Source organism: Cherax quadricarinatus, chromosome 95 (genome assembly GCF_038502225.1).
Source record: "Cherax quadricarinatus isolate ZL_2023a chromosome 95, ASM3850222v1, whole genome shotgun sequence".
In the NCBI taxonomy this organism is placed as follows: Eukaryota; Metazoa; Arthropoda; class Malacostraca; order Decapoda; family Parastacidae; genus Cherax; species Cherax quadricarinatus.
This window is the reverse complement of record NC_091386.1, coordinates 282,988-307,465: the sequence shown is the minus strand read 5'-3', so window position 1 is coordinate 307,465 and position 24,478 is coordinate 282,988. Positions and strand designations below refer to the sequence as shown.

Sequence of the window (24,478 nt, the reverse complement as noted above, 5' to 3'; positions counted from 1 at the left end):
CAAGGTGTACATCACCACAGTGCTATCATCCAAGGTGTACATCACCACAGTGCTATTATCCAAGGTGTACATCACCACAGTGCTATCATCCAAGGTGTACATCACCACAGTGCTATTATCCAAGGTGTACATCACCACAGTGCTATCATCCAAGGTGTACATCACCACAGTGCTATTATCCAAGGTGTACATCACTACAGTGCTATCATCCAAGGTGTACATCACCACAGTGCTATTATCCAAGGTGTACATCACTACAGTGCTATTATCCAAGGTGTACATCACTACAGTGCTATTATCCAAGGTGTACATCACCACAGTGCTATTATCCAAGGTGTACATCACCACAGTGCTATTATCCAAGGTGTACATCACCACAGTGCTATTATCCAAGGTGTACATCACCACAGTGCTATTATCCAAGGTGTACATCACCACAGTGCTATTATCCAAGGTGTACATCACTACAGTGCTATCATCCAAGGTGTACACCACCACAGTGCTATTATCCAAGGTGTACATCACCACAGTGCTATCATCCAAGGTGTACATCACCACAGTGCTATCATCCAAGGTGTACACCACCACAGTACTCTCATCCAAGGAAGAATAAATATAATAGAAATGAATGTAAGTCTCATCCAGGCTATGAACAAACTGTGTTGGGGCATTTCAATATGAAGGATGTACCAATAAAGAACTGTAGCCTCATAATTCAGTTGTAGAGTCCCACCTGAAGTACACAGAACAACAACAAGTAATTTATGAAATTTTAATATATTGATAAAACATGTGCACATAAGTTTACCAGGACAGGTCCTGGCCCAAGTCTTCTCCATAAGTTGACCTGGAAACTGATAAACAAATGACAATAGCAGTCGAGTCAACAGCTAATTCTTTATTTAAATTATGCAATAATCAATCACAAAAGTATAATAAACATTAATTAATGATACTAATGAACCCACATGGAGAAAACAAAACAGTAACTAAAATGAGTGCTGTACAGGAGGGCCCTGTGTATACAGCACCTTATTTCTGTATTCCACATTTTGTTGGCTTTCAACTGAGCCATTGTTCATTATGTTCTGTGTTTTTACCGCTGAGCCACTGTTATTGCCATTTTCGTACAACAGTTGCGTAAGGGAAGGACGAGTGGCATCACACTGAGAGCTGTATGAACAAGGGCCTCCTATATATATCAACTCACATGAAGGCTCTTTCTTACATTTTAAACTAATGAAGAGGACTTGAATATGAAGCCAAAAAAATTCTTATTTCAATTACTGCGTAAGTCTCCATAAACATTTGTTTATATACAGTACATTCTTTTTTATTATAATAATAATAATAATAATAATATATACAGTACATACAGGAATTAGCATTGCTATTACATAAGCTGGAATATTGACTGGCCTATGTATTAGCTACTCCCAACTCAGATATCTTCAATACTGTAATTCTAAATGCATGCAACAATAAGCAAATCATTGGAATGTTTAAGAGACCGCAAAGTCTAGATATACAGTGTCTGTATCCACTGTAAAGTGTACATGAATGTACACTCTGCTTGCCAAATATCAGTGTAAAAATGTGCAAAATTTATTCGAACAGTGTTTGAAAATAAGCAAAACAAATTAAGCTCACTGGTAGACATCTCATTATAATTTTTGGACTCACAATATAGTACATGTATAAAAGTCATAGAAGAGAGAACGATGAACTTTTCCACATAATGTATCACATTGTATCTTTTTGTCACACTGAGTGTTGTATGTAGGATGCAGGTGTAGGAAGGCAGTAAGGGGATACAGGATTGTATTTACTGTAACGAGTCCAGCTCCTGTAAAAGACTGTTTCCTTTCTCTCCCATTAGACGGCAGAAATAGGTCACAGCTGGTCGATTTCCCAGGCTAAACAGATGAAGGACGTACTTCCTGCAAGAAACAGTGATTATATGGTAAACTGTCCAGTATATTAATTGATGGCTTCCCCTCCCCATGTAGAAGAAAACTGGGTAACAATGACGATATGCAATATTCATGACAAACAACAAATATATAACTGACCAAAAATATTTTACTTTTAACAGGAAACAAATGATGTAAAAAAAAAAAATCCTATACCATGCTAAGTTGTAGCAGCTATAGTGATATTCAGACAATTTAAATTTTTCATTACACATTTCTCTTGTAAAGTAAAAGGACACAAGTGCAACTAATGTGACATTTTATTGTGGCAACGTTTCACTCTCCAGGAGCTTTGTCAAGCCGATACGACTTGACAAAGCTCCTGGAGAGCGAAACGTTGCCACAATAAAATGTCACATTAGTTGCACTTGTGTCCTTTTACTTTACATATTGTCGGTAATTCTACCAACATTATTACATTTCTCTTGGCTTTTCTCTTATTTCTATTTTCACATTATCAGTAAAGATTACAGAAAAGTACAATAGTCTAGACTCTAGAACAATATCTCTGAGATAAATCCAGATCATATTTACACATACATCAATCTGTTCAGCCAATATGGTACAGATCTGATTTTTTTTTACTCAGTATCCAGATAATTGCTCAATCAAAAATCTTTCTGATAAGTGCTAGTTAATTTAATCTCACGAAAAACTTTCCACTGCTATATAAAATAATAATGAAGAATAAGAGACAATATTGTGGCTAGAATAATTCACAAGTATCCCACAAACTGGAGATCAGTCTTGAGACAGACATTTGTTTTATCAAGCATCATTATCAAGTGATAATGATGCATGATGATAATGATTCAGAACTTGTTATAAGATTAATTGTCATTAGGATTTATTTCCAATTTGTGGGCTACTTATAAAAATACTAATGTTTAACTTTACCTGTGAATGTTTTCAGCAAAGGAAGCCAGAGAAGCAGCAGCAGAGAGAACAGGAGAGAAACCTGATTGTGAACCTAAGGATGTAGAGGCTGTTAGTTGCTGCTGCTGATGCTGCTGTGTGTTGGGCACCACTTGAAGCTGTTGAGCTGCTGCAAGCAGTAATGCTGCTCTCTGGTGGTAATGCTGCTGTACCAACTGCTCCAATGCAGCAGTTATGCTACCCACAGATAACAAGGCACACACACCTTGGTCCTGCAATATAAAATTACTGAGATGACACTACATTCAACACAGCTTGTAGTTAGGAAAAATTAACTCATCAAATATGCTAACTAATTCACAAGGAGTAAAGTGATATGTGTCTGTGGTTGGGTTGCTAGTGCACTCAGCTCACACACTGAGGTCCATGGTTCAATCCCCAGTATGGCTAGAAACATTAGGATGTATTTCCTTAAGACACCACTGTTCCTGTTCACATAGCAGTAAAATAGGTACTTGAGTGTTAGTTCACTGGTGTGGGTCACATCCTGGGGACAAAATTGACCTAATTTGTCTGAAATACTCTGCATAACAAGGGGCTAACTATGTAGTAGTATGTCAGTGGTGTCAGGTAGGTCTGTCTACATTGTACATGTACTTGCAGAAATGAAGATTATTATTATTAATCCTTGCATGATCAACACTCAAACTCATTTGTGTAAGTGGCATCTCTATTGAGATCATTTTTATTTTTCTTTTGCAAGCAAATTCACACATTTCATGTTACTGTACATTACTCATGTGCAAGCATGCTAGATTGAAATGAGAGGAGACAAGTGGCTTTTTGGGATTTAACATGCTGTTGGAGTGTGGGCACTGTAACATTTATGAAACGACTTAAGGAAGCTGATTAGCCAGACCTGAGTTCTGGAGATGACCAGTGCCTGCACTCTGAAGGATGAGAGAGGATGTTGCAGTCATCTGAACTGTGATGTCTGCACATTTCTAGCAAGACAGATATTGAATGAGTGATGGTAAATGCATTTCCTTCTTTGGGTCATCTTACTTTAGTAAGAAACTAGTAGTTAATGGTCCAAGCCAGACCAAAACATTATTATAAGTGTCAGTCTTCTATATGCAGGTTATATGTGTACTGTTCCAGTCACAGTATTGTGCCTTTTTATTCTTTCTGTACATGTAAAGAAAGTTTGATTTGATCTTCATTATGGCCCAATCTAAGACCAGACCATGGTCAGGATAATACCCTGAACTAATAACATAAATACTGTACTTTATTGCCAGAAGTAATGAGGTGCTGAGCCCATCGTTTAAGGATATCAACAGATTCATGGATAGGAAGAGCACACTTGGCCAGCCACACTGAATGCTCCCAGTTGCCATAGGACTGCAGGTAACGGCAAGCATCACCAGCCTTACCGATCAAGCACAACAACTCAACACCTGCAAAAAATATAGTGTGTCTGTTCTGCAGAAATCATTGACTCTTAGAACATAAAAAAGGAGGAACACTACAGCAGGCCTACTGGCCCATAATAGGCAGGTCCTTCTCAAACCCAAACCTACTAACAAAAATGTTTTCCCAACATATTTTCAATGTTGCCCAAGTTCTGCAAGTCCTATTCAAATCTAACTCCTTGCACTAATATATTTATTTAACCTTTTATTTAAAGCTAAAGGTTTTACCTTCAATGACCCTACTAGGCAGACTGTTCTGCTCATTGACTACTCTATTTCCAAACCAGTACTTTCCTACACACTTTCTAAATCTAAACTTATCCAATTTGAATACATTATTTCGAGGGATATCCTCAGAACCTTATCTGTATCTCCTTTATTTATGCTCATCTTCCACTTAGAATCTTTAATCACATCTCTCCTCAATCTAAGTCTTACAAGAGAATGTAGGTTAAGGGCCTATATGTAAAAAGAAAAACTTTCATTTTTCTTTTTAGTTCACCCTGTCTTGGTGGAAGATGGCTGGTGAATTGACAAAAAATACAACTGCAATACTCTCTAACAATACAGCAGTATACAGTTTTGGGCCTTGGCAGAATTATTACTGTATATAGACTGACAAAATAATATAGGCCACATTTCATGGGAAAATGAATCTTATGTACCTGAAATTGATAGATGCAGACAGTTGTAAAACACAGACTTTGTCCTCAATTACGTCATCTCTCAGAAAGGAACAGGAATCTGTGAAACTTCAGTTCAACCAAATTTTTGCATTATTACAACTGCCCACATCTAGTATTTTGTTGCTATACCCTGCCTAACCTAACTATTTAGCCTTTAATATCCCTTATGTAAAAAAAAACTTTCTCATATGCATCTTTAATCATTATTAGCAACTGAAAATTATTGTAACTCAAGGGACCATTGTATTCTACATTCTACTTCCTTCTGAGACCTACTCACCTTCCCATATATTGCCAGCAGCAATCAAGTTGGTAGCTACAAGTTTAATTGTAGACTGAGCTTGGGTAGAGTGATGGGTGGCAGCGAGCAGACATGCTCGTAAGCAGTCTGTGTAGAAGTGTTGGTTCGAGGCATCAGCATCCAGCAGAAGTCTGACAGCACGATCTCTTTCACCGATCACTGCCAGACAACGACCAAGTGTTGCTCGCTGTGCACCTTCTAAGTTCTTGCTCTCGTGTATGGCTAAACGCTCTAGTTCATGATGCTGATAAAAAGAAATAACTAAAAATGTAAATTGTAAAACGAGCAAGGTACAAGAGTTATGTGAACTATAAAAGGGAATATAAATAAGGCAGTGACAATGTCTAACCAAGAAAGAACTTGAAATAATGGATGCTACATTTGTTATTAAGCAATCTAAAGTTACTAGTACTTAAATTCTGTATGCAAATGTGTATGCAAGTATTTTTGTAATGTGATATGAGGCAGGAAAGACTATTGCACCACGCAAACATGGGGAACTAATACCCCCGGCATAAAGACCTGCCTACATTTCCTGAATTCATGCTTATCCCGCTGAAGCCTTAGGAATAATGATGATGATCATAACAAGATCTTATACAAAGAAAATATACAAATAATAAAATTCTAATAGTACATACTTTATAAGTAGCAGCATCACACAGATGATGATAAGTGGTTTCAAGTGGGTGGGAAGGTGGGAGGGTTGTTGGAGGACAGAGATCTTCACTCCCACCACTCTTCTCTGAAGCAGAGTCACCCAGGGTGATTAATTCTGCACTACCAACACTGCTGTTGCTACTGCTGCTCTCATCCTATAAGAAGAGAAAAAAATTCAACAATAAAATAGTTCAGTCTTTAAACTCAATCCTCACAAAGTGAAAGTAACATACAGGTTCCAATTTACAAATGAGGTAGCTGCATTCCTCGTTTTTTGACATACAAATGAGCTCTGGGTTTGACTGGTGTCATGGGGTACGGGAGTTATTTCTTGGGTAGCTTTAGGTAGAGGTCGTTTTGATAAGGACCTGCCTCGTATGGGCCAGTAGGCCTTCTGCAGTGTTCCTACATTCTTATGTTCTTTGTATAGTAAATAGTAATAAGGAGGTTGGTGATATTTCACATAAGTTTGTCTCTCACTTGAAAATGTGTGTAATTTGGGGCGTTTGCAGGTTGAAGACTTTCTGAATTGAACTATTTTTTTTCAACACGCTGGCTCTCCCACTGAGGTGACGTGACCCGAAAAAGAAACACTTTCACCAGTCTGTAATTTATCATTAATAAATACATTGTAATACAAAGTAAGGTTAGGCTCACTTAGGTAAGGTATAAATAAGGTAAACGTTTAAAGAGCAACATCCTGACCCATCCTCCGGAGTGCACCTCAGAACTCAAGTCAATACATACATAAATTTATATTTTTACTGGATGATGTAAAGAAAAACTTAAGATAGTACCGTACTCTCAGAAGTGTTTAAATTAAATGAGCCAGTACTAGGGATATAGATCATTAGTACTGCAATAGTCAGGTGTACGTACTACCTTGGAGTGAGTTAGTGGCGGTTGGGTGAGATAATGGCAGGCAACTGTCCAGAAATCTATTTCTCCTTGGTCACCAAACAGCTGTGCAGTCACCAGAGCTCGGTGAGCTGTGGACCCGCATGTCTCCAGAAATTCACGAAGTTCCGCAGGAATTCGTGACAGCCAAACCTCTATACCTGCAAATGCAAAATTTTATGCATAAATAGGGAAATAGGGTAGTTGATGAGTGGAACAGTCTACCTAGTTGGGTTATTGAGGCTAGGACTTTGGATAGTTTCAAATTTAGGTTGGATAAGTACATGAGTGGGAGGGGATGGATTTGAGTGGGACTTGCACATCAGAGCTTATTTCTTGGGTAGCACTGAAAATTGGGTTGGGCAAATGTTTTGTTAGTGGGATGAATTGTAAAGGACCTGCCTAGTATGGGCCAACAGGCCTCCTGCAGTGCTCCTCCTTTCTTATGTTCTTAAATGCATCTACAGAAAAAGAGCTCACATCTATAAAGGTGGTGTCCTGCATTATTTCAACATAACCTGTACAGGAGGGCCTCACTTTACAGCATTTTGTTTTACTGCATTTCACTAATGCAGAGGTTTTTAATTACGCTCGTTCTTCATTTATTCAGACTTCCTACAATAAATATATTCACCACTCACTATAAGATTTGGACAAAAATATTTTAAGGTAAGTAATATGTGTACTGTACATGCAATTTTAGGCCTGGCTCTAATGCTCACTAAATATATGATATTGTAAAAATGTTATTAGGTGTTTATATGCATTTGAAAGTGAAAAAGGCTACATCTCACTTTACTGTGATTTTCACTTTACAGCAGCAGTCCAGAACATAACCTGCTGCATAAATGGGGCCTGCCTATATATATTACAGATTCCTTAAACCTAAGTGTAATGAACCTGTGTGGTATAACTGTTTACTGTTTATTAATCTGTGGATGATGATAGCAAGATTATTATTACTAGTTTTTAATACAACGGCCATCTCCCACCAAGGCAGGGTGACCCAAAAAGAAGAAAATGTGAAGGTTTTTCCTTGCTCTCAGCATTTTAGTTGCCCCTTATGACATGCATGGCTTACAGAGGAGGAATTTTTCTTTACTTCCCCATGGAGTACTACAGTTTTATTACTATGTAATAATACTATGTAATAATACTATGTAATAATAGACCTGACGATCAGTTGGAGTGTGAGCAGGGTAATATTTAGTGAAGGGATTCAGGGAAACCGGTTATTTTCATATAGTCGGACTTGAGTCCTGGAAATGGGAAGTACAATGCCTGCACTTTAAAGGAGGGGTTTGGGATATTGGCAGTTTGGAGGGATATGTTGTGTATCTTTATACGTATATGCTTCTAAACTGTTGTATTCTGAGCACCTCTGCAAAAACAGTGATTATGTGTGAGTGTGGTGAAAGTGTTGAATGATGATGAAAGCATTTTCTTTTTGGGGATTTTCTTTCTTTTTTGGGTCACCCTGCCTCGTTGGGAGACGGCCAACTTGTTGAAAAAAAAAAAAATACCATATAGAGACTGAGATAATCAGAGCAGGTGGGGATATAGTTTTTTGCCTTATAATTTTTTATGTGCTGTTGGAGTGTGAGCAAAGTAACATTTATGAAGGGATTCTGAGAAACCAGTTAGTCAGACTTGAGTCCTGGAGGTGGGAAGTACAGTGCCTGCACTCTGAAGCTCGGGTGTTAATATGTTTCAGTTTTTTAACTGTAGCATAGGCATGCCTCTGGCAAGACAGTGATGGAGTGAATGATGATGATGATGAAAGCGTTTCTTCTTTTTCGGATCACCCGGCCTCAGTGGGAAACAGCCGGTGTATTAAAAAAAAAACTGAGATACTCAAAGCAAGTGGGAGTATAGTTCTTTGCCAAATATTTCTTACACTCACTCTCTTGGTGGAGGAGCACCACCAACAAATGATCAAGTCTTAAGGTAAGCCAGTGTTGGGGAGGCAGGATGTAGGGTACAAGCAACATAGGTATAAACAAACACTGCCAACTTACTGTGCAGTTGTTCTGGTGTGAAGCCATCTTCTCCTGTGAATGAGAGAGAGTAATGTGGTCGCCATGGCTGCTGGGTCATCAAAGTTCGCAGGTTGAGTGAAGCCTCACCAGCTAACAGGTAAGGAGATACTATTGGCTCTGCAAAAATATAATAAATAGAGAATAATTAATAAGTTATTTACTTGCTTTTTTATATAATTTATTTTTACAGGCCTTACATGGTTTAATGCACAAGTAGCTAAAACAAGCTCAGTAAAATTAATGGTAAAGGACTTTGTACAACAAACCTTTGGTACAATACTGGTATATTGGAGTACTGGAAGACTTAAGCGCCATGTCCATCACCCGAAGGCATCCGTCAATGGTAGCCAGAACAGGACGGTCTGATGCTCCCCAGTCCACATCCACCACTTTCACAATATCCCGTGGTGACTTTACCTGGCTCACTAGCACCACCTAACAAAATAAGATTGAGAAATCTAAGCAAATAAATAATCTACTGTGTACATAGAGCAAATGAGTCAGGTGAAAAGAAACAAAGTCACTACAGACATACCTCACTAATATGGTGGATCAGCTTCCTTGCCAAAGATGTACCAACATCACAACTCACATGACCCAAGCATTCCATTACATAAATTATGATGTCTATCAGGAATATTAATCTCTAAATAAATTCATAAGTTTATCAGGAATATTAATTTCTTGCTATTATGAGAGGGGGAAAAAATCACGACATTCATCACACTTACATCTCTCACATCCCAGATATCAATTCCATCAGCAAAAAGCACAACAAGTTTCATGTTATCTCGTCCTGGGGCAAAGCGCACTTTGCGAATCCAACCCCGATGAGTGGCTATATGTCTGGAGATGCGAGTTTTCAGGTCCCACACTATCAGGTTACCATCAGCATCACTCAGCACTATCTCGTGGCTCTTCCAAGCGATGGAGGTGATAGCACTCATCTGAGACTGTGGGTGTACAAGAAATAAAATCTTTGAAGTTCTGAAAATTTCTTAGCTAGAATAAAAACTTTAATTATTTAAATAAATGCGCACCCACAGCTGCATGACGACAAGGATACACAGAGTTAAAATGTACAGCTCAAGAAGATACGTGTGTATATATCAACAAGGGTAATACAAATATATAATAATCACAAAGTTGGAAGTGTATAAATTAATACAGAAATGTCTTTAGAAATATTTAAATAAGCTCTTTAATACTGCAGACTGCCTAGACATGAAAAGGATATACTGTGCTGTACTTAAAAGAGGAGCTTCTATGATGCAGTGAAAAGGCTCTTGGTGTGATCCAATTTATGAAGGGTTTCCCATAAACTGCTTTACAATTATTTAAAAAAGCGAAATGTACCAAGAATCCACTGCAGGTAAGACATACAATAAGGTCCTGACTCACCTCACTCGCCCACCAAGGCAGGGTGACGGAAACAGAGCGGCAAAAGATTTTCAATTTACATTTAGTAATTTGTATGGAAGGAGTTACTAGCCCTTTGCTCCCAGCAAGGAGCAGTAACTTCCAATATGCAAGACAGTATCATTATTCAATGTAAATACTGTACTATATACTGTATTCTACTTCTATTATATTTAGTTAATATTCATTCTTTCTTTCAACACACTGGCCGTATCCCACCAAGGCAGGGTGGCCCAAAAAGAAAAACCAAAGTTTCTCTTAAATTTAGTAATTTATACGGGAGAAGGGGTTACTAGCCCCTTGTTCCCGGCATTTTAGTCGCCTCTTACAACACACATGGCTTACGGAGGAAGAATTCTGTTCCACTTCCCCATGGAGGTAAGAGGAAATAAACAAGAACAAGAACTAGTATACCAGGAAAAGTGTACGGTAGGGTTATAATTGAAAGAATTAGAGGTAAGACAGAATGTAGGATTGCGGATGAGCAAGGAGGTTTCAGAGTGGGTAGGGGATGTGTAGATCAAGTGTTTACATTGAAGCATATTATCATGTGGGAGTTCGAACACGTGGATTGGGTAAAATAATACTCACGTAGGCTGGTAGTACGTATAATTACAGATAATGTGGAGAGAGCCCTTACAGCCGTGACCTAGTCTCCTTGCTCCTCTCGTAACACTGACTGACTGGCCGCCCACAGTACCCATATGTGAGGGGGTCTTTGAATAGTGCTAGGACAGCACAATATGAGTTCAGACAGTGACTCAGGCAGAGACGGTTGGTCGTGAGTCAACTGGTACAGTGGTTACTGGTAACTGGTTACTACTACTGAGAATATATGTGAGCAGTATTTAGATAAAGGTAGGGAAGTTTTTATTGCATTTATGGATTTAGAAAAGGCATATGATAGAGTGGATAGAGGAGCAATGTGGCAGATGTTGCAAGTATATGGAATAGGTGGTAAGTTACTAAATGCTGTAAAGAGCTTTTATGAGGATAGTGAGGCTCAGGTTAGGGTGTGTAGAAGAGAGGGAGAATACTTCCCGGTAAAAGGGAAGCTGTGATTTCGTGTATAGGGCAAGGAGGAATAACATCTTGTAGGAGTGAGGAAGAGCCAGTTGTGAGTGTGGGGGAAGTTCGTGAGGCAGTAGGTAAAATGAAAGGGGGTAAGGCAGCCGGGATTGATGGGATAAAGATAGAAATGTTAAAAGCAGGTGGGGATATAGTTTTGGAGTGGTTGGTGCAATTATTTAATAAATGTATGGAAGAAGGTAAGGTACCTAGGGATTGGCAGAGAGCATGCATAGTTCCTTTGTATAAAGGCAAAGGGGATAAAAGAGAGTGCAAAAATTATAGGGGGATAAGTCTGTTGAGTGTACCTGGTAAAGTGTATGGTAGAGTTATAATTGAAAGAATTAAGAGTAAGACGGAGAATAGGATAGCAGATGAACAAGGAGGCTTTAGGAAAGGTAGGGGGTGTGTGGACCAGGTGTTTACAGTGAAACATATAAGTGAACAGTATTTAGATAAGGCTAAAGAGGTCTTTGTGGCATTTATGGATTTGGAAAAGGCGTATGACAGGGTGGATAGGGGGGCAATGTGGCAGATGTTGCAAGTGTATGGTGTAGGAGGTAGGTTACTGAAAGCAGTGAAGAGTTTTTACGAGGATAGTGAGGCTCAAGTTAGAGTATGTAGGAAAGAGGGAAATTTTTTCCCAGTAAAAGTAGGCCTTAGACAAGGATGTGTGATGTCACCGTGGTTGTTTAATATATTTATAGATGGGGTTGTAAGAGAAGTAAATGCGAGGGTCTTGGCAAGAGGCGTGGAGTTAAAAGATAAAGAATCACACACAAAGTGGGAGTTGTCACAGCTGCTCTTTGCTGATGACACTGTGCTCTTGGGAGATTCTGAAGAGAAGTTGCAGAGATTGGTGGATGAATTTGGTAGGGTGTGCAAAAGAAGAAAATTAAAGGTGAATACAGGAAAGAGTAAGGTTATGAGGATAACAAAAAGATTAGGTGATGAAAGATTGAATATCAGATTGGAGGGAGAGAGTATGGAGGAGGTGAACGTATTCAGATATTTGGGAGTGGACGTGTCAGCAGATGGGTCTATGAAAGATGAGGTGAATCATAGAATTGATGAGGGAAAAAGAGTGAGTGGTGCACTTAGGAGTCTGTGGAGACAAAGAACTTTGTCCTTGGAGGCAAAGAGGGGAATGTATGAGAGTATAGTTTTACCAACGCTCTTATATGGGTGTGAAGCGTGGGTGATGAATGTTGCAGCGAGGAGAAGGCTGGAGGCAGTGGAGATGTCATGTCTGAGGGCAATGTGTGGTGTGAATATAATGCAGAGAATTCGTAGTTTGGAAGTTAGGAGGAGGTGCGGGATTACCAAAACTGTTGTCCAGAGGGCTGAGGAAGGGTTGTTGAGGTGGTTCGGACATGTAGAGAGAATGGAGCGAAACAGAATGACTTCAAGAGTGTATCAGTCTGTAGTGGAAGGAAGGCGGGGTAGGGGTCGGCCTAGGAAGGGTTGGAGGGAGGGGGTAAAGGAGGTTTTGTGTGCGAGGGGCTTGGACTTCCAGCAGGCATGCGTGAGCGTGTTTGATAGGAGTGAATGGAGACAAATGGTTTTTAATACTTGACGTGCTGTTGGAGTGTGAGCAAAGTAACATTTATGAAGGGATTCAGGGAAACCGGCAGGCCGGACTTGAGTCCTGGAGATGGGAAGTACAGTGCCTGCACTCTGAAGGAGGGGTGTTAATGTTGCAGTTTAAAAACTGTAGTGTAAAGCACCCTTCTGGCAAGACAGTGATGGAGTGAATGATGGTGAAAGTTTTTCTTTTTCGGGCCACCCTGCCTTGGTGGGAATCGGCCGGTGTGATAATAAAATAAATAAAGTGAGGCTCAGGTTAGGGTGTGTAGAAGAGAGGGAGAATACTTCCCGGTAAAAGTAGGTCTTAGACAGGGATGTGCAATGTCACCATGGTTGTTTAATATATTTATAGATGGGGTTGTAAAAGAAGTAAATGCTAGGGTGTTCGGGAGAGGGGTGGGATTAAATTTTGGGGAATCAAATTCAAAATGGGAATTGACACAGTTACTTTTTGCTGATGATACTGTGCTTATAGGAGATTCTAAAGAAAAATTGCAAAGGTTACTGGATGAGTTTGGGAATGTGTGTAAAGGTAGAAAGTTGAAAGTGAACATAGAAAAGAGTAAGGTGATGAGGGTGTCAAATGATTTAGATAAAGAAAAATTGGATATCAAATTGGGGAGGAAGAGTATGGAAGAAGTGAATGTTTTCAGATACTTGGGAGTTAACGTGTCGGCGGATGGATTTATGAAGGATGAGGTTAATCATAGAATTGATGAGGGAAAAAAGGTGAGTGGTGCGTTGAGGTATATGTGGAGTCAAAAAACGTTATCTATGGAGGCAAAGAAGGAAATGTATGAAAGTATAGTAGTACCAACATTCTTATATGGGTGTGAAGCTTGGGTGGTAAATGCAGCAGCGAGGAGACAGTTGGAGGCAGTGGAGATGTCCTGTTTAAGGGCAATGTGTGGTGTAAATATTATGCAGAAAATTTGGAGTGTGGAAATTAGGAAAAGGTGTGGAGTTAATAAAAGTATTAGTCAGAGGGCAGAAGAGGGGTTGTTGAGGTGGTTTGGTCATTTAGAGAGAATGGATCAAAGAAGAATGACATAGAAAGCATATAAATCTATAGGGGAAGGAAGGCGGGGTAGGGGTCGTCCTCGAAAGGGTTGGAGAGAGGGGGTAAAGGAGGTTTTGTGAGCAAGGGGCTTGGACTTCCAGCAAGCATGCGTGAGCGTGTTAGATAGGAGTGAATGGAGACGAATGGTACTTGGGACCTGACGATCTGTTGGAGTGTGAGCAGGGTAATATTTAGTGAAGGGATTCAGGCAGTTTGGAGGGATATGTTGTGTATCTTCATATGTGTATGCTTCTAAACTGTTGTATTCCGAGTACCTCTGCAAAAACAGTGATAATGTGCGAGTGTGGTGAAAGTGTTGAATGATGATGAAAGTATTTTCTTTTTGGGGATTTTCTTTCTTTTTTTGGGGTCACCCTGCCTCGGTGGGGGACGGCCGACTTGTTGAAAAAAAAAAAAAAAAAATTCAGGGAAACCGGTTATTTTCATATAGTCGGATTTGAGTCCTGGAAATGGGAAGTACAATGCCTGCACTTTAAAGGAGGGGTTTGGGATATTGGCAGTTTGGAGGGATATGTTGTGTATCTTTATATGTGTATGCTTCTAAACTGTTGTATTCTGAGCACCTCTGCAAAAACAGTGACAGTGTGCGAGTGTGGTGAAAGTGTTGAATGATGATGAAAGTATTTTCTTTTTGGGGATTTTCTTTCTTTTTTGGGTCACCCTGCCTCGGTGGGAGACGGCCGACTTGTTGAAAAAAAAAAAAAAAAAAAAAGAGCTAGTAAGAAAATAGAAGAAAACCCAGTGGGGTGTGTATATACATGCTTGTACATGTATGTGTAGTGTGACCTAAGTGTAAGTAGAAGTAGCAAGACATACCTGTAATCTTGCATATTTATGAGACAGACAAAAGACACCAGCAATCCTACCATCATGTAAAACAATTACAGGCTTTCGTTTAACACTCACTTGGCAGGACGGTAGTACCTCCCTGGGTGGTTGCTGTCTACCAACCTACTACCTATAATTTAGTTAACATCTTTCAGCACACTGGCCGTATCCCACCGAGGTGGAGTGGCCCAAAAGGAAAAATGAAAGTTTCTCCTTTTACATTTAGTAATATATACAGAAGAAGGGGTTACTAGCCCCTTGCTCCTGGTATTTTAGTCGCCTCTTACAACATGCATGGCTTACGGAGGAAGAATTCTGTTCCACTTCCCCATGGAGGTAAGAGGAAATAAACAAGAACAAGAACTTCTTTCTTTCTACTTTCAACAAACCGGCCGTATCCCACCAAGGCAGGGTGGCCCAAAAAGAAAAACGAAAGTTTCTCTTTTCAAATTTAGTAATTTATACAGGAGAAGGGGTTACTAGCCCCTTGCTCTTGTCATTTTAGTCGCCTCTTACAACACTCATGGCTTACGGAGGAAGAATTCTGTTCCACTTCCTCATGGAGATAAGAGGAAATAAACAAGAACAAGAACTAGAAAGAAAATGGCAGAAAACCCAGAGGGGTGTGTATATATATGCTTGTACATGTATGTGTAGTGTGACCTAAGTGTAAGTAGAAGTAGCAAGACGTACCTGAAACCTTGCATGTTTATGAGACAGAAAAAAAGACACCAGCAATCCTACCATCGTGTAAAACAATTACAGGCTTTCGTTTTACACTCACTTGGCAGGACGGTAGTACCTCCCTGGGCGGTTGCTGTCTACCAACCTACTACCTATAATTTAGTTAACATGTACACATTAAATAAATGTTGTTCGGCACTATTTGCAATTAAAAATGCATTGTATTAAATGTACAGTATCATGTAAAAATTATTAAAGTGTAAAAATTAAACTTAACATGAAATATTATGGTTCAGGAATGCATCGCCTATTATAACACAAGTGTCTATGGAATAACAAGTTCCGAGTTCTGACTGTCCAAGTAAGTTTTTTTTTATGAAAATATCAATGTCATATTCTTCCTCCGTAGGCAACTAAAATGCCAGAAGCAAGGGGCTAGTAACCCGTTCTCCGTATAAATTAATAAATGTAAAAAGAAAAACTTAAGTTTTTCTATTTAGGTCATCCTAAGCAATAGCCTGGTTGACCAGGCAAGCACCAGACATGCCTGGCCCAGGACCACCAACAGCAGCAACAGCCTGGTTGACCAGGGAGAACCAGACAAGCCTGGCCCATGGCCAGGTCCTGGGAGAAGAAAAACTCTCAGAACCCATCAAAGATACCTGCCAAGGTGGGGGATGGCAGGTGTGTTAAAAAAAAAATAATTACAGTGGACCCCCGCATAACGATCACCTCCGAATGCGACCAATTATGTAAGTGTATTTATGTAAGTGCGTTTGTACGTGTATGTTTGGGGGTCTGAAATGGACTAATCTACTTCACAATATTCCTTATGGGAACAAATTCGGTCAGTACTGGCACCTGAACATACTTCTGGAGTGAAAAAATATCGTTAACCAGGGGTCCACTGTATGCCATAAGTTGGATCCCTACTGTAGTGTACTTACATCTGGTGGAACTTTTGTCCCATCCTTGATCACATTGCCCTCGACTGAGAAGTGGTAGAGTTGACCTTCCGTGTCGGTAAAAACAAAGGATTCTTTAGCAATGCTTGATTTGTCTCCTCCTGATGGAAATAAATAAAATATTGACACTGTATGATTATTTGTGGGGAGAGCTAGCCATAAGGATAGGCTAGCTATGGATGAAATGTTGTGTAGTAGATCCTCAAATTCACAAATAAACTTGTGCTCCTAGTACTGCAACTTAAAATTATTTTGTTTTTGACTTACCAGCCATCCCCCACTGAGGTAAGGTGGCCTGAAAAACTGAAAAAGAAAAAACAAAACGACTTTCACAATCATTCATGCTGACATCACAGCTCAGATGACCCGACTGCCACAAACCCACCTCTCCTTCAGAGTTCAGGCACTGTACCTTTCCCTTCCTGGACTCAAGTCCTGCTAATGGGTTCTCTGAATCCCTTCATAAATGTTACTTTGCTCATACCCCAACAGCACATCAAATAAAAGATACCATTTGCCTCCACTCACTCCTATCTCACATAGGCAACATTTAGGCAACTTTATTCCGAAACGTTTCGCCTACACAGTAGGCTTCTTCAGTCGAGTACAGAAAGTAGGCGGGAGCAGTAAAGATGTGAAGACGATGTAATCAATCTTTACTGCTCCCTCCTACTTTCTGTACTCGACTGAAGAAGCCTACTGTGTAGGCGAAACGTTTCGGAATAAAGTTGCCTAAATGTTGCCTGTGTGTCTTATCTACCAACCTGTCGGTATTGTATACAATTTGATAATCACTCCTATCTCATACACTCACACAAGCTTGTTGGATGTCCAAGCCCCTTGGCACTCAAAATCTCCCTTACCCCTTCCCCCCAACCCTTCCTGATATGATTCTTACCCCTTCTCCTCTCTGCCCCAGATTTATATGCTTTTCTAGTAATCCTGTTTTACTCCATTCTCCTGAATAATACTTTTGGTAACCCCACACTGTCTTCTAATCTCCTAGTTATGAATTCTCTGCATAATGCTCACACAATGCACTGCCCTCAAATACAACACCTCACTGCTTTCAACCTCCTGGATGTAATATTTAAAACCCATGCTTCACACCTATACAAGTGTTGGTGCCACTATACTCTGGTACATTCCCCTTTTTTGCCTCCATGGATAAGGCTCTTTGTTCCACAGATGTTTCACTGCATTACCCACATTCTTTCTCCTTGTCAATTCTTTGGTTCACTTCATCTTTCACTGACCCATCTTCCGACTCCCAAGTGCAATGGTCCCTCGAGTTAATATATTAGTCCATTCCATAAGACGTATGTAACTCAAACCCCAAAATACATGGTTCTATGGTAATTCATTCCAAGACCCCGGAAGGACAACTTTTACTGTACCCTGAACTTGTATGCTCACATTATTATTATTAATATGATCCGAACTAAGTGCTAATCCTACAAGGTTCATAGAGTGCTGGCTCACAGGTGTAACTTACAGGCATTATATCTCCCTTCATATGCTTCTCTCTTATCCACAGTAACAAGTCTTTCCATCTCTCCGATAATTTCTCTGATTTTTTTTTGCTAGCTAAGATTTGTCACCCACTTTAATACCCTTTATATCTTTTCGCTTAATAATAGTAGAGATGGCTGATCGTGGAAAGTCATACTCACACACCAATGCACTAATTCTAGCTCCTGCATAATCTTTTTCATAATTTCCTGTTTGATATTCAGAGACGCTGCCTGTTTACTGTGCACTTTATGGGCCATGATGACTTGGTAACACGAAAGATGGCATAATTAAATCACAAATGCATGTCACATCTCAAATATTTCACTACAATTTAAAACTAAATTCCTTTATGAGGTCAAATCTTAACTCAAAATTATTATAACTAAACTGACCACCTTATTTAAACACATTTATTTCGTCCATACTTATAATGCTGATCTTTCAACTAATAAAACAAAATGTTTTCCTGGTCTTTCAACTTGCAACCAAGTTTTTTTTTTTTTTCCAACGAGTCGGCCGTCTCCCACCGAGGCAGGGTGAACCAAAAAAGAAAGAAAATCCCCAAAAAGAAAATACTTTCATCATCATTCAACACTTTCACCTCACTCACACATTATCACTGTTTTTGCAGAGATGCTCAGAATACAACAGTTTAGAAGCATAAATGTATAAAGATACACAACATATCCCTCCAAACTGCCAATATCCCGAACCCCTCCTTTAAAGTGCAGGCGCTGTACTTCCCATTTCCAGGACTCAAGTCCGACTATATGAAAATAACCAAGTTATTTGTATATAAAAAAAAGAAAACAAAGGATGGATATTTCTCACATGTTTATACTATGGCTGGACAGTTGGAAAGTGTTAACCGAGTCTTCAGTGCTACACTTGTAAGTGTGGACGTGTGTAACTTAGTGCATTTACAAGATGGTGGACCTCCTGTGGTTCCAGTCTCATTTACTGTATTTTCTGGCAAATAAGGCATGCTTTCTTTTCCCACAAAAAGTCTTGGAAAATCAGACTGTGCCTTATATGCTCAAGATCAGGATTAAGGGTTACATTTTACAGTTGTTAACTAACGATACATTACAAATGCTTGGAAACATTGTCTTATGTCCTATATGCTCATGCATAACTAGCAAAAAAGGCACAATACCGTGACTGGAACGGTCCAAGTCGGACCGAAATGTCGTCGTAAGATTCTCTCTTTTATGTGCGGGTTATTTGTGTAATGCTCATGCATTTTATATGCCAGAAAATATGGTAGGTATTTTCCAGCATACTCTAGTTTACAAGAGTATCACTAGACTGATTTATACTGTACTAAACTGCAAATAATTCCACCTAACAACATAAATACATATATTGAAAAAATGTTGGCACATCAAAATGTAATGCGTATATACTTGTCAGTGGAAGAATATGATCCATATAGGAGACAAAAAGTAGAAGAAAACTTAGTTGCACACAGTACTTTGACCCCCAACTGGGTTTCTCTTCAGCCAATATATATCTGCCGAAGAGGACCTCAATAGGAGTTAAAATACATAAATTTTCTTCCTTGTGGGTTATAAGCTTCCATTCTGAAACATTTCTGAATTTCTTGACATTTAAAATGTAAAGAGACAAGTGACACTAGCACAAAGCATCTTACCTACATCAGCCAGGGATAACATGGACTCTGTCATTGATGCTTCGGTATGTGGTGCTTCTTTGGGAACAAGTGACTCATTTTTCCCAGGCTCAGTCTCTGTTGCTCTGTGACTCTCAGAGTCCCGCCGTGTCTTGACATGACTGGTTGGGGACCACTCCAGAGCTGACACCCGAGGAAACCGACGTGGCATCGTCCTCAGCGGTACTAGCTTCCTGGCATCCCACAGTTCAAATGGATCTTCTTTGAAGACTACTATGAAATATTGCCTGAGAAGTTAGTAGGGGAGTGTAAAATTAACAAAAACTGTGATCCAAAATGTTGCAACTTAGGAATAGTATATTTATTTTAACACACTGGCCATCTCCCACCGAGGCAAGGTGACCCGAAAAAGAAACACTTTCCACATATAGTGGACCCCCAGTTCGCGATATTAATCCATTCCTGAGAGCTCATCGTAAACCAAAATTATCGGAAAGCGAATCAATTTTCCCCATAAGAAATAATGGAAATCAAATTCATCCGTGCAAGACACCCAAAAGTATGAAAAAAAAAACTTTTACCACATGAAATATTAAGTTTAATGCAATAGAATAATTACAATAACAATAGAATAATAACAATAGAATAATTGACACTTACCTTTAACGAAGATCTGGTGATGATTGATGGGATGGGAGGAGGGGAGTGTGTTGAACCTATTGTTTAGAAGGGGAATCCCCTTCCATTAGGACTTGAGGTAGCAAGTCCTTTTCCGGGGTTACTTCCCTTCTTCTTTTAATGTCACTAGGACCAGCTTGAGAATCACTGGACTTCTGTCGCACAACATATCTGTCCATAGAGCTCTGTACCTCCCGTTCCTTTAAGATTTGTCTAAAATGGGCCACAACATCGTCATTGTAATAGTCATCAGCACGGCTTGCAATAGCTGTGTTAGGGTGATTTTCATCCATAAAGGTTTGCAGTTCAACCCACTGTGCACACATTTCCTTAATCTTTGAAGTAGGCACAATGGAGTCCACAACCGGCATAGGCTTCTCAGGGTTAGCCCCAAACCCTTCAAAATCTTTCTTAATTTCCATACTAATTCTCACCCTTTTTACCACAGGGTTGGCACTAGAAGCTTTCTTGGGGCCCATGGTGACTTATTTTGCAGAAACAAGCACCAAAAACAGTGATAATATGGATAATATGGAATGTACCGAATGTATCCTTAGATGCGCGCACACTGGCTGGCTTGTAAACACTGGCACACACGGGGCAGTTCAGGCCACACATGGACACGTCTCGTACGAATCGCATTGCATACCGGGTTTTGTAATGGGAACCGAGGCAAATTTTTGACAATATAATGCATCGGCTACCAGATTTATCGGATACCGATAGCATCGCGAACTGGGGGTCCACTGTACATGTATATTCGTTTAACACACCAGCCATCTCCCATCAAGGTAGGGTGACCTGTAAATGAGGAAATATTTTTATTGTTACTCATTCAATCACTGTCTTGCCTGATGCAAGCTGATATCAGTTCAGATGACTCTTCCAACTGCAACATCCCCACCCTCCTTCAGAGTGAAGGCACTGTATGCCCCACCTCCAGGACTCAAGCCCAGCTAACCAGTTTCCCTGAATCCCTTCATAAATGTTACCTTACTCACACTCCAACAGCACATCAAGTCTTCAAAAATACTTGACTCCACTCATATATTTTACCCATGTTTATTTTTCAGACCAAGCAGTTTCTGACTTTTCAGTAATCAGTGTTTATGAAACTTCACCCTGAGCATTACTGAACATGGAAAAATAGACACAAATGCAGTATAATGTAATCCTTTATTGACAACATTTCACCCACACAGTGGGCTTTACCAAGTCACAAACAGTTCTCTTTTTGACATGATAAAGCCCACTGTGTGGGCAAAACATGGTCAACAAAGAATTGCACTGTACTGCACCTGTGTCTTTTTTTCCGTTGTGTTGGTATTTTATACCACTACCGAACATGTTGAAGGAACATTCACGTTACTCTTGAAGAAGTTCACTACTACCCGTGTTCTATACAAGATAAAAGATACTTACTTTAGGTAAGAGACTCTGACCATGTCAATGCTTGTTTCATCACTCTTGTTTGGTCTTAAGGTAATAGTTCGTCCTGTGAGGATGTCAGTGTACATGAGTTCATTACGTACGAGGCCCTGACTGTTGCTGAGAGGTTGGTGACCAAAGGACAAGATGGAAGTTAAGCTTGTCCACTCAACACCTCTGCAAAGGGCAAACACAAACAATAAAATAAAGAATAAAAAGGTACAATACCACGACTGGAACAATACACAAATAATCTGCACAAAGAAGAAACTTATGACGTTTCAGTCCATCCTGAACCATGAACTAGTCACACACTAATACACAAAGGAAAGGGAGCCAGTACACGAGAGAAGGACAGAGACAGGAGAAAGACAGGAGGTAGAGAAATATAATAATTAGCCCTTAAACGGTCCAAATAGATCGACGTTCAAATCTGTAGTGCTCCAAAAGTAGATCTATGTTTTTTTACATATTTTCAAATATATAGAAAAAAGTATTATTATTATTATTATAATCAAGGGGGAAGCGCTAAACCCGGAGGATTATACAGCGCCTGGGGGGGGGGGGATGTGGAAGGCATTCAGGCTTAATTCGGGGAACTGGAGCACAGATCCAATTCCCTAAATCAAGAGCCCCTCACCAACATCAAGGAACCTTCCTTGAGGGGTAGAAAAAAGTAGATAAAAGTTTTTTTACACATTTTCAAATGTAAAAAAAAAAAAAACGATGTACATTTTTTTACATACTTTCAAATGTTGAAAAAACGTATATATACGTTTGAACCGTTTAAGGGTTAAGTAACAATAAAAATTAATTTTGAATTAAGAAAATCATTCGCAAGGTATTATAAGTAAAAAATTATGATAAGACAATAACTGAAGGCAGATATGAGACAACTGGAACATAAATAAAATATGAGTAGTCATAATTTATTGTCATGTATTATGTTTTATGAAGGAATGTAAGAAAACTGTCAGCCGGACTTGAGTCCTGGAGGAGGGAAGTACAGTGACCATACTCTGGAGGAGGGAAGTACAGTGACCATACTCTGGAGGAGGGAAGTACAGTGACCATACTCTGGAGGAGGGAAGTACAGTGACCATACTCTGGAGGAGCAAACTCCAGTGACCATACTCTGGAGGAGGGAAGTACAGTGACCATACTCTGGAGGAGGGAAGTACAGTGACCATACTCTGGAGGAGGAAAGTACAGTGACCATACTCTGGAGGAGGGAAGTACAGTGACCATACTCTGGAGGAGCAAACTCCAGTGACCATACTCTGGAGGAGCAAACTCCAGTGACCATACCCTGGAGGAGGAAACTCCAGTGACCATACTCTGGAGGAGCAAACTCCAGTGACCATACCCTGGAGGAGGAAACTCCAGTGACCATACTCTGGAGGAGCAAACTCCAGTGACCATACTCTGGAGGAGGAAACTCCAGTGACCATACTCTGGAGGAGCAAACTCCAGTGACCATACTCTGGAGGAGAGAAGTACAGTGACCATACTCTGGAGGAGGGAAGTACAGTGACCATACTCTGGAGGAGAGAAGTACAGTGACCATACTCTGGAGGAGGAAACTCCAGTGACCATACTCTGGAGGAGAGAAGTACAGTGACCATACTCTGGAGGAGAGAAGTACAGTGACCATACTCTGGAGGAGAGAAGTACAGTGACCATACTCTGGAGGAGGGAAGTACAGTGACCATACTCTGGAGGAGGGAAGTACAGTGACCATACTCTGGAGGAGGGAAGTACAGTGACCATACTCTGGAGGAGGGAAGTACAGTGACCATACTCTGGAGGAGGAAACTCCAGTGACCATACTCTGGAGGAGGGAAGTACAGTGACCATACTCTGGAGGAGGGAAGTACAGTGACCATACTCTGGAGGAGGAAACTCCAGTGACCATACTCTGGAGGAGGAAACTCCAGTGACCATACTCTGGAGGAGGGAAGTACAGTGACCATACTCTGGAGGAGGGAAGTACAGTGACCATACTCTGGAGGAGCAAACTCCAGTGACCATACTCTGGAGGAGGAAACTCCAGTGACCATACTCTGGAGGAGGGAAGTACAGTGACCATACTCTGGAGGAGGGAAGTACAGTGACCATACTCTGGAGGAGGGAAGTACAGTGACCATACTCTGGAGGAGGGAAGTACAGTGACCATACTCTGGAGGAGGAAACTCCAGTGACCATACTCTGGAGGACGAAACTCCAGTGACCATACTCTGGAGGAGCAAACTCCAGTGACCATACTCTGGAGGAGCAAACTCCAGTGACCATACTCTGGAGGAGCAAACTCCAGTGACCATACTCTGGAGGAGGAAACTCCAGTGACCATACTCTGGAGGAGCAAACTCCAGTGACCATACTCTGGAGGAGCAAACTCCAGTGACCATACTCTGGAGGAGCAAACTCCAGTGACCATACTCTGGAGGAGGAAACTCCAGTGACCATACTCTGGAGGAGGAAACTCCAGTGACCATACTCTGGAGGAGCAAACTCCAGTGACCATACTCTGGAGGAGGGAAGTACAGTGACCATACTCTGGAGGAGGAAACTCCAGTGACCATACTCTGGAGGAGGAAACTCCAGTGACCATACTCTGGAGGAGGAAACTCCAGTGACCATACTCTGGAGGAGCAAACTCCAGTGACCATACTCTGGAGGAGGGAA

At 40.4% G+C, this 24,478-nt stretch overlaps 1 protein-coding gene across 2 annotated transcripts in view; it reads right to left on the bottom strand.

Annotated features, from left to right (window-relative positions):
• Positions 1–459: 459 nt before the first annotated feature.
• Positions 460–24,478, bottom strand: part of LOC128703913 (WD repeat-containing protein 11) — a 62,813-nt gene continuing 38,794 nt past the window's right edge. The window contains exons 11-22 of one of the 2 annotated variants that reach the window (XM_053798785.2): positions 21,788–21,970; positions 19,709–19,974; positions 16,522–16,640; positions 9,639–9,860; positions 9,174–9,342; positions 8,887–9,024; positions 6,851–7,029; positions 5,953–6,126; positions 5,291–5,555; positions 4,140–4,309; positions 2,871–3,121; positions 460–1,940 (exon numbers count right to left, since the gene is read on the bottom strand). In XM_053798785.2, the coding sequence (XP_053654760.2) occupies positions 1,826–1,940; positions 2,871–3,121; positions 4,140–4,309; positions 5,291–5,555; positions 5,953–6,126; positions 6,851–7,029; positions 8,887–9,024; positions 9,174–9,342; positions 9,639–9,860; positions 16,522–16,640; positions 19,709–19,974; positions 21,788–21,970 (2,251 nt within the window). In that variant the 3' untranslated portion in view covers positions 460–1,825. The remainder of the gene's footprint in view (positions 1,941–2,870; positions 3,122–4,139; positions 4,310–5,290; positions 5,556–5,952; positions 6,127–6,850; positions 7,030–8,886; positions 9,025–9,173; positions 9,343–9,638; positions 9,861–16,521; positions 16,641–19,708; positions 19,975–21,787; positions 21,971–24,478) is intronic. The other variant, XM_053798786.2, reaches the window with a different exon arrangement.